The 15424-nt window shown below is 28.0% G+C and overlaps 1 protein-coding gene and 1 non-coding gene across 3 annotated transcripts; one reads left to right on the top strand and one right to left on the bottom strand.

Annotated features, from left to right (window-relative positions):
- Window positions 1-2588: 2588 nt before the first annotated feature.
- Window positions 2589-2671, bottom strand: Trnal-cag (transfer RNA leucine (anticodon CAG)). The gene has a single exon. It is a non-coding gene; the product is annotated as a tRNA-Leu (tRNA).
- Window positions 2672-4091: 1420 nt separating this feature from the next.
- Window positions 4092-13974, top strand: LOC109598620 (uncharacterized). 2 transcript variants are annotated; one of them, XM_049965009.1, is made up of 3 exons: window positions 4092-4181; window positions 6842-7079; window positions 10806-13974. In XM_049965009.1, coding segments are annotated over exons 1-3 (507 nt in total). In that variant the 5' UTR covers window positions 4092-4179; the 3' UTR covers window positions 11073-13974. The 2 variants fall into 2 exon arrangements, 1 of the variants encoding a protein (XP_049820966.1); XR_007547553.1 differs by lacking the exons at window positions 4092-4181; window positions 6842-7079 and adding an exon at window positions 9251-9352 and having other exon boundaries at window positions 10806-10943.
- The last annotated feature ends 1450 nt before the right edge of the window (window positions 13975-15424 follow it).

Here is a 15424-nt window from a genome sequence, read left to right as displayed (position 1 = left end):
TTACAAATTCAATATTATTTCGTTTAGTATTTATAGCAGCTTATCTCTATTCGACATTTTTATAAGAATCATTGTCAATGCCGAGGAACATTCTTGACAATTTTTAAGCTACATAGAAACAGTGAGAAATTCGGATGCAAATCCTTTTGTGTCGCAAAGGACCAAAGCAAAGTTTTATTGTTTTATTGCCCCAACCTCGAATATTAAAATCATAAACGCAGATTATTCGCAAAAACAACAAAAAGCGAAATTTCGTAGGTAAAGACCCCCGGAGCCGCTTAGAGGAGTAATAACAGGTGCTCATAGATGGCTTAGTCTACGGTAAAAATTTGCATAAACAGGATTTGCCCGGATTTAGGTACACGGGGCCTCGGTGAGCTCTTCCCCGAACAGATCACCGTAAGTAGAAAAGCCAATTTCTCGTTATCCCCGAAAATTTTCGAATGGGTACATGAATATTTACTTTACAGCTTTTATTATCGTCTGCATTCTTTCGTTGTGCGGACCGATAACTGCTGCAATTTTGCCGTTAACGTCATAACGTTTTCCACATCATAAAAATGGGCCGTTTGGTGTACTGACGATAATTTCAGTGGGTATCATCGTCAGGTGGTTAAATCCCATAGAACACGAGTCCAACAAACATATCTCGCCTCGATGAATATGTTTCGATGTCCATACACGTATCTCGCCAGCCATTCTGAATGCATTCAAGCGTCGGTTCCAACTAATGCGATTATTGTGCCGATCTAAGTTCATAAGTGACAAATAGGGTTATTTAATGGTACGGCGTCGGTCACTGGCAACTTATCCCAGAGTTTGATAGGGCACAATAAGGTTAAATTAGGTGCGAATGCGTTCCATGTGCCACAAAATCTAATATCGGGCTGAGTTATGTATGCATCGGCAATCGGAGACATGCTGACTGTTTCGCTTTAATAGCGACCTGCGGTCCAATTTTTAAAAGCGGGTTCGTGAATTACTAACGTTGTATTTCATTATTGTAATTGCGGCTAGGTTCAAGGCATCGTGTTATAATTGGAGCAATAAAACGTGTTATTTTTATTTGGACTCACTTGAAAATCGGCACGGAGACAATTAAACTCGGTTGGAGTTTGGCGTGGTCCGAGCTGATTTTAGTTTAGATTGGAAACTGAAACACGTTTGACAGGGATTATCTTTACTAATTTCGCGACAATCGGCCAATCTGCACGGAAGTCCAAACAATGAAAACGAACGTACGTATCAACATGTTCCGGTTGAATGTGGAGTTTTTGTCGGTATAAATCGGTCCATGTGATTTTTGTAATGGCGCTCTTTTTATGTTTCGAATCAGAAATCTGTTTAACATAAATTGTTTTAATTTAGTATTCAAAGATATTATGACATGGATCCGATATCTATGTAATTCCAAGTACACAACCCTGTTTTTAAACCGGAAGCCGAATGTCGGATACCGAATATATGATGGTTTATATTTTTATTAATTGGTTTGTTCAAGTTAATATAAAGTACTTATTTTAAGACTATCAAGACTATAAGCAATAAAAACTTGTTTAATTTTTAAACTAATTAGAGATTGATTTTGTTGAAAAAGTTTTAAATTCGAATTTTATTCGGAACTGATTTAAATCAAAAACTATCAAATCAGCCCCTTTTCTAGAGCAAGTACTCGTTTCTGATACTTTCAACGAGCATGCTTGATAGTACATGTTTAAAGAAATCCTTTTAAAATGGAAAAAAATTAAGTGATTTTGCTAAAATTAATACAATGAGTGAGTAAGTAGTCTGATATTTTAAGAACTAAAACCTTAAAATGAAAAAGTCGATAGATTTTGCAGTTCAATATTTAAGCAATAAAGACAGTTTTAATATTTTCTTTGGTTTTCAGTAATTACTTGTTACCTGAGACTTTTTATAACCTCAAAGTATTCTTGTTATATTAATAACGGAATATACTAATAAGCAATTGCAAATTTTAAAAAATATATTTCAATTTGAACAATGTGAATATATAGTAGTGGACATAATTACAGCAATTTATTAAATTGAATTAAAAATATGAGTTGCACTACTAACTGGATTTCAATATATATTTATTATCTATTCTATCATTAATATGATCGCTATGTTGGTTAATTTAATTTTGTACTTTAATGTACTGTATGAATAGTTTTCATATTTCGTTGGACAAAACTATGGCTTTTTATTTATAGTATTTCAATAATCCATGTCGATTAACGATTCTTTACTAGAGATTTGATTGAACCTATACCTCCATAATGTTCTGAAATTATAAAGTAAAAAAATATTACTGTGTTGAATTAAACAGTGCTTAATTAATTCACAAAAATTTATGTCACATTTTATAGAATAAGAAAATATTAGTTTTTAGAATAGAGCAAAAAACAATATTTAAATTTAATATATATTAAAAATATTAAATAAATAACACACAATATAAATTGAACAAAAACTCACTCATAAGAATAAATGTTAATATTTCCTGTTTTCTTCTTTTTTAATTTTAGAGATTTTCATAATTTGTTGTGTGTAAATAAAAAAATAAAGGTAATGTGAAAAAAGTTTGTCAGAAGTGGGATTCGAACCCACGCCTACAGAGTAGACTGCGACCTGAACGCAGCGCCTTAGACCACTCGGCCATCCTGACTTGATTTTAAAGTCGTCGTATCATTTATATAAACAACCTTTTAGTAATTAATTTATTATTACTCATAATTTAATTATTTGTTGATAAACCAACAAAGATATAAATGATTCAATTTCAAGTTACTACATTTTTCATAACAAATAAATAAACATTTTTAATTTTTTTTTAATTTAGACCATAGGTATTAAAATTGTCTTATCAAATATATAAATAACATTTTACTAATAAATTAATTATTACAAACAATTTAATTATTTGTTGATAAACCAACAAAGATATAAATAAATCAGTGTCGAGTCACTACATTTCTCATAAAGATTGTTATTATTTTTTTTAATTTAGACTGACTTGGTATTAAAATTGTCTTAATAAACATATAAATAATCTTTTAGTGACGAATTTATTTTTACAAATAATTTAATTATTTATTGATAAACCAACAAAGATATAAATAAATCAGTGTCAAGTCACTACATATTTCATAAAGATTGTTATTTTTTTTTTAATTTAGACCACTCAGCCATCTTGACTTGATATTAAATTTCTCTTAACAAACATGTAAAAAACCTTTTAGTAATTGCATAAATTAATTAGTTGTTGATAAACCAACAAAGATATAAATAAATTAGTGTCGAGTCACTACATTTTTCATAATTAAAAATAAAGATTTTATTAAGTAACATCATATATTTAAATTATTTGTCACAGACTGGAATTAGTATTACACATTTTCAGTTTAAGTCGAGTTTGATTGTTTATTTTAGATGATGATAAATATTTTATTTATAAAACTAACTGAAATTCCGCTTCAGTTTATTTGTCCTAAATAAATATTACATGGGAAATAATAAAATATTAAATTACGTCTATCACTGGAATTACACAGGCAACATAAATAATTATTTATTTATTATTTATCAGGGATATATTAAATAATTAATTCATGGCGCAAAATTTCAATTTTAAAGTAAATGTTCTTGGTGCATTTTCTGGATGAAATACATCAAATCACCGTTTCACAAAAGACGCATCATTCCGTTCAAATGGAAGAAGTTTAATTAAATTAAAACGGTTTAACATTTTAAATTTCTACACAAAGAAATTCAACTTTTATCGTCCAACTTCTTGAACAGCATGTTAACAACTTGAAAAATAAAAACAATCACAGAAAATTACGCCAAACCTGAATACTAAAAACAATTGTTTTTGTTCATATCTTGAGAAACAAATAATTTTCAGTAGCAACATTCGATAAAAATATCTAGAAAATTTTAAACACCCAATCACCCTAATTGCCATTGTATTCCCAGGTAATCGGCAAGCCCAAAGTGCAAAGATAAAAATAAGTAAAACCGTTTTCTAGGGGACAATTTCTGGAATTGGGTAGAGGGGTAAGTGCAGCGCAATAAAAGGTACTTAAAAACATCGAAAATTCTTGAGACATCTTCAGTTATTGTTCAAACTGTGTCAAGTGAATTACCAACTACAACCCCCAACAAAAATTGAAAATGTAAGTAAAATATTTTAATATTTTTAATATATTATTAAAATTTAAACATCAAAGTTTTCATTGAATGTTAGTTGCATCTTTAGTTTATTTATTATCTTTTATTATATCAATATGTGAAAAACATTTATTGAAAATTGGTGCTGCAACATAAAGATCTTGGAAGTAATCCACCTAAAAGCAATAAGGCACAATTACCGTAAAATGTAAAATGGCCATATAACAATTTAACAATCCTCACTTGGATCAGTTTGCAATATAGTTAAGTACGAGCGCAAAAGCGCATGAAGTGTAAATTCTGGGAAAAATGCTCCTTTGACGAAAAATCAAGTAAGTAAAGGCATCACCCTTTTATTTTCTCCCTTTTTTGTTTGAGTTCATCTAGTCGGCACTTCGAGAGCGGGAAATGACGCTTCATTTTCATTTAAAATATACTGGTCAACTTTATGGCGGTGACTTGGTAAAGTCCAAGGAACGGTAATGTTTTATTAATAAGTTTAAAACTAATGGTGATATTAAGCAGTAATTTTACTTCCACTTTATGTTTGTAGGAATGTACGTATTTGCATAATGTTACGAATATAAAAATATAAATATAAATACAAATTTTCTTAATTTTAGAAATTGATATGAAGAGAATTGAAAAGTTAATATTTTTTAAGTGCAGTTAAATTTATAAAAAGGTTTAAAATATTTATTTTTCAGTAACAAAAAGAATTCGGCTTAGTTCTTTTCATGTCAACTTATCATTTCTTTCGATATAGATAAACGTCCGACTTCCTGTTATTTTGCAATCTTAAACTGTCCATTAAACTTCATAACAAAGAATTTTGTTCGCACCAAGTCACCATTGCAACTCTTGAGTCACGTTTCACAACAATTTTTATCGGCACTAAAAACCTAACATAAAACTGTTTATAACTGTTTCAGATGTATCAAAAGGTACTTATATCTGCAACACAATTTTAAATACCACAAACATTCCAATAATACTTTACACGATTATTGCTCAGTCCAGATATGTGTTTTATTTCACGTGTTATGTACTGATTTTAAAATTTAACAATTTTGTTTTCTACTTGTTCGAAAAGTTTGAACACATATCTAAATTAAGTTGTGGCTTATTTAGCGTAATTGATGCGATTTATCAGACTTTGGGAACGTAATATTCATCGCGAAGAGGTTTTCCAATGGGTTAGAGACATTGATTTATGGACCACTATCACTCAAAGACACTTTCGATATCCCCCGACAAGCAACTATTTATCCTAAAAAGCTGATATCCATCTAATTGGAATTTTCTCGGAACGGAAATCACTTCCGGATTATTATTCCCATTATCACTCAGTCAGGTTTCAATTTTTAATACAATCTATTTTTGTTCAATCTAGATTCATTATAAAAAAAAACATTTACAAACTGTCATACTGAATTATTCTCTTTTTTTGTAGTACAATGCAAATATCTATGTGGTTATAAGTAATAAACTTAAATTAAAATAATTACTAAACCAATAAAATCTTGCTTACTGTAATTCAACTAATAAGAAAATGATCAACAATTTCGTATGATATTAAATAATAAAATCGGAAGAAAAGAATGATTGGAAATTCATATTATATTACATCCCGAACAGTGTGATTTAAGTAGCGATATTATCGAGAACAAGATCAGAATTCGCGATACCGAACACAATCCCTTGTCAACCCTGTACGCAACCCCATGTCTACATAGTAATTTCGGTCTGGTCTGATTTGCTCAATTAAGTTATTTACCTAATGGCGCCCGGACGTCCAAATTGCATAATAAAAACATCAAACCCACCGATTGGTCAGATTATCAAAACCGATTGTGAATATTGTCACGACAGTCGAGTTACCTTTTTTTGTGGTGCTTTAAATGTAATTATTTATATGCGATTTATGGGGGTAAAATTAATTTAGACACGAAAGATATTGGTGATGTAAAATCACGTTGACAAGTTTTGTGCTAGGGTTATTAAATACAAATGCATCAAAAATATTAGATTAATTGAGATTAAAGGAAGATTGATGTAAATTAAATTATTTATATGTAATTCCAGGAGATAAAATTAATTTTGGCACTAATGGAAAAAGGTGTAGGAGCCATAAAAACACGTTGACAAGTTTTAAGTTGAACATTTTGCGGTGGTGTCATTCAAAAATACAAATAAATCAAAATAACGTCTTTAGATTAAAAGGAAGTAAAACTTTCTTAGCAAATTCTGAAGTTTGTGGAATTACTCTTCGTAATGGCATCCAAACTTTTCATAAAACTTTACTTTTGATAGTTTCGATGCTATTATTTCTTAAACTTCTTACTTTATTTTTGTCACAATATGCATCATTTGAGATCGTGATGTCCAATAAAATTTCATGTCTAGCAAAATGCACCGGTTTAATGAAAAAAAATTTCACTGACTATTTTATAATCCTATTCGCAGCTGATATTTATCGCATCTTTCCGGCTGGATAAATAATGTAACGATTATATTCACTATTATTAATTTAATGCAAATGAATCCATGTAATTTAGTCATTAAAATAAACATTTCGATTTTGATTGCAACTAATTAATATTTATAATTAATCGTCAGATAAATTAATCGAAAACCATTAACATTCGATACGATTTTCTTTCAGGATGACTAGATCTGCAATTATCGTTTTGGCCCTGGCAATTTTCGGAGGGATTGAAGCAGTGCCGACGGATTTGACGACCCCAGTTCCAACAGCCGTGCACCAACCACAAGACCCGGCAGCCACCTTCGTACCCCACCAAACCTACCCTTATGCCGACACGTACGGAGGGTACCTGTACCCAGTAGCCTACCAGCCTCAAAACGATGGCTACATGAACGCTCTGGTTCCAGCTGCTCAGGTAATTAAGAAGAATGGCGAATGCGCCGGTATTGTAGGTTTCATAAACATAAAATTGAGAGATTATTAAAGTTCATAGTTTATAATATGTGAATGTAGAACATTCAAATCCGATTTCGTGCTTATGTCATCGCCATTGCTCAGGTAAGCCCTAACTAATTAGCTTTGGCTTAATTTCAACTTACACATAACTACCGTACTACAAACAGATGACTTGCTTAAACTTATCTAAGTTTCCGACAATATCCGTTTGCTTTGTACTACTCGAGTACAATGCCGTTGCCTTTTTTTAATTTACTTACTACTTAGAGATTAATTGTAATTAACGACTTTCTCTGCATTTACGTTCGCAAACCTTTTAATATTAACAAAACTTTTGATTAAATATTCCTTTTATTATACACTTCCATATAATTATTATTGTGCATGTGAAAATATCATCGAATATGCAATTCCCAAATTGCATAATTGGTTAAGCGTTGTATTTTCAAGTTTACATATTCATGATATGATTAACATAATATAACATTGAATTCGATACTATTCTGGTATGGAATGGAACTATCTACTGGAGACACATATTGCTACAAGATAAATTATGTTATTCCATTATAAAATATAATTTAATTCAGTTTCAATAAGTAAATTAATTTTTCAGTTTCTCTCTGTTGCACAACGTATGTCGGTAAGAATTTAATTTAAAAAATGTAGTTCATTGATAGGTAGTTAGCTGACTGTAACAAAAAACAGAACTTCTAATTTATATAAACATAATATAATATTTTAACGATTATTATTCCCGTAAATCAATTTGCATATAACAAACGAAAGAATGCTATTAGTCAAGACGAAAAGTGATCTAAATCAAAACATTCTTGTTTTATTGCACTGACGATAAACTTAATGTGAAAATATTTGCTGCAAAATGCGGTGATAAGGAACTAACGATAAACATCCTGTCACGTCCTGTATTTATTTCTTAATGCTCGATGCTAAGTAATAATTGAAATATTTATTAGTCATGACTTCAAAAAAGTGTGATAACATAATGTATCGTTTAAATACAAACGTGATTAATAAATTATAAATATATTATCAAAGTTCAGTCGTTGTTCAATTTTAAGCACTTAATTTAACATGGCCCCAATAAATATTGCCAATTTTAATTAAAATTCAACTTTTATGCAATTATTTTTATTAATAATAAACGTCATTTTTAAAATTAATGACAAACATTTCATGGTTCTAAACTGATTCGTATTATTCATGAAATTTACACAATGATTTATTGATTTTATATTTGAATAAACAATACAAAAAATCTATATTTTTTTCATCTACTACATTATGATCAAATCAGTATACAGTACATGTATCATAAATAAAAATTTGAAATACACAATATCTATAAGTTATTTCAGAATGTTACATGCAACATATTTTATATATAGCAATTTTTGTTTAAAATTTTTAAATTGAATCCATTAAATTTGCGTTATTTATGTGATACGGTAAAATATTTAACATATTTTAGTGTTGGCACATATAAATTTATTGATAGTGCTTTTAGGAATAATTAATATTTTAGTTATATATAATATATCAAAATGCTGTTAATCTTTAATAATTAATTTTTTCTGTTATGTATTTAAATTATTAAATATCATAAATACAAATAATAATAATTAATATGTATGAAATATTACAATCACATTTTTCAATTTTGGTTCGTTCCGATTCCTTGACAAAAACACTCCGGCTGAAAATTAAAGTAATGTCAGTAGTAATAAAACGGAAAATGAATGACTCCCACTATGGTAGTAAGCGTCAAACATTACATAAAGAAATGAACCTCGAGATTGTATTCTGCGAACACACAGTCGTACGTCTCCGCTATTTATACGACGCCTTATTAAATTTTCCTTAAGGCTTCAGTTATTTAAAACTGCATTATTACAAACATTGTTTATTGGTTTATAGAATTGCTTCAATTAAGGAACTTCATATTTTTTAATTTATTTCACTTTATTGCACAATAACAAAGTAATGAGAAAGGGAAATGGAGTGAGGATGGTACACGTTACGGGATTGGTTGTTTGTAACGTGGTCGTACGTCGACCAATGGCTATCGTATGTGGAAATCATAAAGTACCGAGGAGCTGAGGAATAATTAGTAGAAATTTCACTTTCGATCGAACAACTTGGAATAAAAGTTAAAAGTAAAGTGATAGATACACTTTTGGACATTAAACTTTTGGGCGCCCTTTTATAAAGGTAATTACCAATTTTGATTCGATTTAAATGAAAATTAATTGTTTTAAATCGTTAACCAATAAGTTTAAATTTTAATCTTGAAAATGTGATAATTACATTGTGTAAATATTTCTAAAACAATTAATTTAAAATTTATATTATTAAAATATTATACTTTTCTAATCTATTAGTTCTATATTTTTATCTAAATCAATTTTTATGTAAATTATTTTTTTATAAATTTCTTATAATTTATGGTAACATTAATTTTTATATCATATTTACAGTTCTATATTCATAAAAAAGTAATTTATTAATAAATATAAATTTTCTTTTCAAAAAATTTACACTTTAATTAAAATTGAAAGTATTTTTATTGTATTATTGTAAATTATTTTATGTCTTTTGGTGAATAAAAAATAGTTATTTTGTAAGTTTATTTAAAAAAATAAAAAAATTAATCATTTGTAAAATCATTTCTAATGAATAAAACTTATAACACAATAAATGCAAATTCTTGGAGTCATTAATTAAAATTAATATTAATTTGATAATATAATATCTAGTAGTACTAATTTTTTCATTTTTAATTAAAACTGACTTTAACCGACTGTAGTGGTTTAACCTTACCGGTTTCTAAATCACCTTTTTGATAGTTTTGATAAATAAAAAATAAACTCTTAATTTTAGGTAATTGGTTTGTTTTAGAAACAATTAAACAAAACAAATATATATTTAATTTAAATTAATTTTTAATAAGAATAATCTTTTAACCCAATTAATTCATTCAATTATTAATTAAAATTACTATTAATTTGATAACTTATTATACAGCACTACTTAACTTCTCTAATTCCATTTCCGAAGGTATTATAGTAAGTTTTCGGATTTGAAAGTTTTGCTCACCAGCTTTAAAGTTATTATGCAATTTTGCGCCTCAATAAAAAGATTGGATTTACTACTTAATATTGAATTAACTTAATTAATTACTTATTAGTTATAAGTGGATCTATTGTTATTCTACAAAAAGATTATAACCTGAGATGAAATATTATTAAATTAATTAACACAAAAGCAAGGCCTTCTTAAAATAGTATTTAATAATTAATATTAAACTTAAGCAAAAAATGATTTTTTATTAGTTTAATTATTTTATTAGAACTTTTTTATTAACTGTTATAAGTTATTTCATAAAGAAAAGCAGATCCATAACTGCTGAAATTTTATATGGTGATGATAAAAATATTTGTTATGTCAGAATTTGCTAGAAATACACATGATAAATGCAATTTATCACTCGTCAAAACTAAATAAATATTTGTTTCATCGATAGTACAAAATTTTGTAACGTAGACTCAAAATAAACAAGAGAAAACCTAATTTTTACAAATAATTGTTCGTCGAAATTCCATTAAATTAGTTATATTTATATAAAAAACCATTTACTCACAATTTTTGTTTTTCTGTTTTTCAGGGCGCCCTTCAAGTGGCTCTGCGAGTGTTTGCTAAAGTGGGATTGTTCCTGATGGGCGGGCTTACCCTGCTGGTAATCGGCGGCCTGTTCACCACCGCAGTCTGCTCCTTGACGCCCTTGTGCACCATCTCGTTCATGGGTCTCGGCGGCCTCGACAAGGACTCGATGCGCTCCTTCATGACCCCCGATCGCATCTCAGCTGCCGCCGCCCTCATCCAGGACGCCATCGGCAAATACCAGCGTCTCCAAAGGGCCACCGGCAACTAGGAAACGATGCGTTGTAAGTGATTGATTTTTTGAGGCTTAACAAGAACGGCTTTTGGTTCCTCAACGATGGTTTTATCATCATAGTCACTGTAATTAAGTTATATTATTAATTTTGTTAAACAACCGAATGTCTATATTAATATCATTGTATTTAATTATTACATTTAACGTTAATGACCTCATTTACCGTATATTATTAACAATTTATTTAAAAAATAACAAATAGTTTTAAAAACATCCGGGATCAAATAAAATTCTATCGAATTCTAAGTTAAACAAAATGAGGTCATTTTTATATATACATGTTATTATCAGATTAGTTTTTTACATACTTTGTGCATCCACTTCATAATTTTATAATTGTTTTGCCACATCAATTTATTTCAAAATAATTAAAAAACAATTCTTGTACGTGCATAATTATAATTAATATAATTAATAATTGTAATAGTTACTCCCGAAGTAAAATTAAACAAAAAAAACAAATATTACCAAATATTAAAACAAATTAAGGTTCATCCGAAAAGTTCAAGTATTTTTGCGCATATTGATCGATCTATGTTTTTCATTCATTTTAATAATTACGTTAATTAGTGCTGAGGATGTTTCCACTAGTAATAATTTAGATAAATAATTACAAAATTCCATGTATGATATTCATGATTTAAAGTTTAATTTGATTGGTCACATTCTTTGCACTTTGTATAATTTTAGTTTTATTAGTATTAATTTTAATTAATTTAGTTAGAATAGATACTAACATTTAGTGTAGTTTTTGATGAAAATTCCCAGTTTTCTCATCGTATTAAGTAAGCCACAAGGATAAAGACTGACCTAAATGAGGCTCCAGAATTGATGACAGGTAGTTCTTATTTCCAAAATGTACATATATGGACCAACCACCACTTTCTGGATGTGTACAGACCAATTATTATTAGGACGAATATCAAATATTCTAAAATTCAGTTTAAAAAACAAAATTAAACCAAATCAACCATTAAAATTGTTAAAAAACAGTATTATTAAAGATTCCTATTAGTTTAAGCCTACTAACAAATTCCACAACTACTAACAAATCCGAATGACAACCAAATTTTGTACAGGTTAATATGGAGCACGATATATATCGCTCTGTATTGACGAATTGGTTGGCAGGGATGCAAATACTCCTAAAACTAGTTCTAAGATTCGCGTTAATTAACACAGAGCGAACATTTTTGAATCGTAACATAGACAGAACTCTCATAAATCCAAGTGCATACCAACTTTGTATAGGATTATGCCAAAAGTAATATTCTATTGAAAATAAAACTATTGGCATAATCGATTGGATATGTGGTGATTTATGAACTGTAAATAAGTAGTTTTTAAATAATTAGTGTACATGATTATAAGGGTGAAGAAAAAAGTATGACAGATGTTAGAAATTAGAATTTAAATTAGTAGTTGGAGTGTCATAAACCTTATTCTGAATTCGTAATTCAGAAAGAGGTTCGTGCTTTGTAAATAATGAGTGTACATGAAATTGCTGCCAAGAAATTTTTACTTCTCGAAAATACTGATTTCAATTTTTCGAGTTGTTCGGAACAAAATTAATATAAAGATAATAATTTAAGTGTACGATTAGTATTAAAGAAATAGCCAGGAACAGATAGTTTATATTCGGCAATAATAAGTTTAAATTAGTTTAAAGTTTATTATTGCTTTCTAAAATTTACTTAACATAATTTACTCAAAATCTAATATTATATCAAATCTCTCACAATATGTTTAGTTGTCTACTTTTCGTAATATATATTATACTATTCTATATATGATTAATTAGATATAATTCTGCTGCTATATAATATAAAATAATTAAACTGTGATTGGAATTCTAATGAATATTAGTATTATCAATAATTTTAATATTTTCTGATATTTATAATGGAATAATTAACATTGAATAGTTTAGTCATGATTGGTATTAATAACAAGTGCAAGACTGGTGTTGTTTACTTAAATTGATTAGTTTTGACCAACAAAATTAATCGATTAAAACCACACCATAAAAAGTAAACTATACACATTTTTCATTATTTTTATGTTAATATGATATTTACTAATACTTAATTTTAAAATATTAACTAACCGTTCATATACTGACCTGATAGTAATAATAAAATAGTATACACAAAAATCACTTAATTTACGACTGGTCAATAACAGATTTGGTGCTTAAAATATTACAATAAAAAAAATATGAAATATATTGAATCCATTAACTATTTGGTCAATTCATGAAGTCCTAACGTATTGCTTGATTAAATTTATTTCTTTTCTTTAATATTTTTAGTTGTAATTTTTAATTGCTTCCGGACAATATTAGTTTAGACACAATGGTGATGGTATTAAAATAAATGTTAATAAGTTTAACAGTTCTTCAAAAACGCCAATTTTTGTACAGGTTGGCTTAGAATTCACCATTCGAAATATTGTTTTGGACGATGAATTCTGAGCTTGACAATTTGGTGATATACGATGAACTGGTACCTATCCAATTAAAATTTAGTGTTAATTCATAAGAATCGATAAATATATTCCATAGATTTAGTTTTATAGATTACAAAATACTCAGGAACAACATCGTCGATCAATATTCTACGAAAATACCAGAACTTTTTGTAAAATAAATATTTAATTAATATTCAAAATTTTATCCGATATAGCTTCTATGCATAAACAAAAATTGTTGGCTTTATTTTCTCTCTATAAAATTAAATTCTTAACATCAAAATTATACAATATTTAAAATTTTTATTGATGTGGTCAATTCCTAATTTACATTGGTTAATAAATTTCTCAACAATACTGAATTTGTATGAAGTGTAATGTTATTTTTAATAAATTTTATATAAATTAATAGTGTTGTTTATTTAAAATATTAAGAATCCATTAAGGTAAGTATTTAAATTTATTACTGTTATGCAACAATTGAAATACCCAAAATCGTTTGATTTGTTCCATTTTGGTACAATTAGTAAGAAATTTTCAGGACATTACTGAAAACGATTTACCCAATCGCATTTTATTGGATGTGAAACAATACAAAAAGGGAGGAAAGAAATTATTGAAACCATTAAATCGAATATTGAATATTTGTTTTTATTAGTGCCTGTGCAGCCCTCATATTTTATTAACATTAATAAAATGATATTTTATTAAGTTACTTCACGTTTGTTTGCAAATTAATATAGAAACAAAGCAATATGTGGAAATTCGAAGCTTCTGAATAAATTCTGTTACTTTCCGAGAACATACTCATAACATGGATATTTACGTCTCGTGCAATATCTTTATACATTATTGAATATAAAATTTTATTTCGTTTTATTCGTCGCAATCCCGCTGAAATAAATTGTTATCGACAAATTTAATATTTCATATGGCCGTTTGCATGATTTTATAGTTATTGCTTTGTAAAAATTGATATTTTAAGAGAATGTTTCGATAATGGACAATAAAAATTTTATGCGAGAGAATTTTTACGAAAATAATTTATGACGGTAAAGTAAAACCGTGTAAACTCATCTTCTTTATCAAGTTTATTAAGATATAAAATATTTTAAATCAATATGCTATATGCAGTTATAACAAAAAGTTAATAACATATTTTTTAATTATGTTAAAGGTTGTGGCGAAATTCACAAACATTAAATGTTATATCATGTCTCTCAAGCCAGATAACCGCTAAAATAAATTACTTTTATAAATAAGTTGAGCTATAATTCATTACGAATTACTAAAACTAGTGATAGGAAGTTTTAAAAAAGTGCTTTTAAAGCAAAACTACGATTAATGACGTGTTTCCTTTTCAGTTTGTATTTATCCTCTGGGAACAATTAATCATTATTAGTTGTAAAAAGTGTTCCAGTTTTATAACTGTTTGTTTCCGACTGCTTGTTAAATATAATTGATTCATAAATTACTAAAAACACGACTATTAATTACAATTTTCTATTTCACCTATCATAAATTGTTTATACAATTGTAGGCGAACCGAAATAAAATCATAAAACAAAATCAGAATGAAAACTTTGTTTGCCATCATGTGTAAAGAAGCGAATAAAAACTTCAAAATAACAAACTTAATATGGTCTGAAAAGTTTTGTGGCCCTTTATTTTTGCGAAAGCGTCGCCTTATTTGTATCGGTAAAAGTTCTCCCTCGGCCGCACTACAACGCAAATGCAATAAACTTTTTCGCATATCATTATTGTTTATTTTAAATGGAAATCCGCGGTTTTTGTCGTTTAGCGTGTTTCCGAATCAATAAAAGAAAACTACCTTTTGTGCTCCATTCGATCTATTTTTC

This window comes from Aethina tumida, chromosome 3 (assembly GCF_024364675.1).
Source record: "Aethina tumida isolate Nest 87 chromosome 3, icAetTumi1.1, whole genome shotgun sequence".
NCBI lineage: Eukaryota > Metazoa > Arthropoda > Insecta > Coleoptera > Nitidulidae > Aethina > Aethina tumida.
This window is presented reverse-complemented; position numbering and strand designations above follow the sequence as displayed.

Bases quoted from the DNA above. Each gene is read 5' to 3' on its own strand.
- LOC109598620 (XM_049965009.1), top strand. The intron at 7,080-10,805 runs GTAATTAAGAAG...TCTGTTTTTCAG, and splicing joins CTCTGGTTCCAGCTGCTCAG to GGCGCCCTTCAAGTGGCTCT.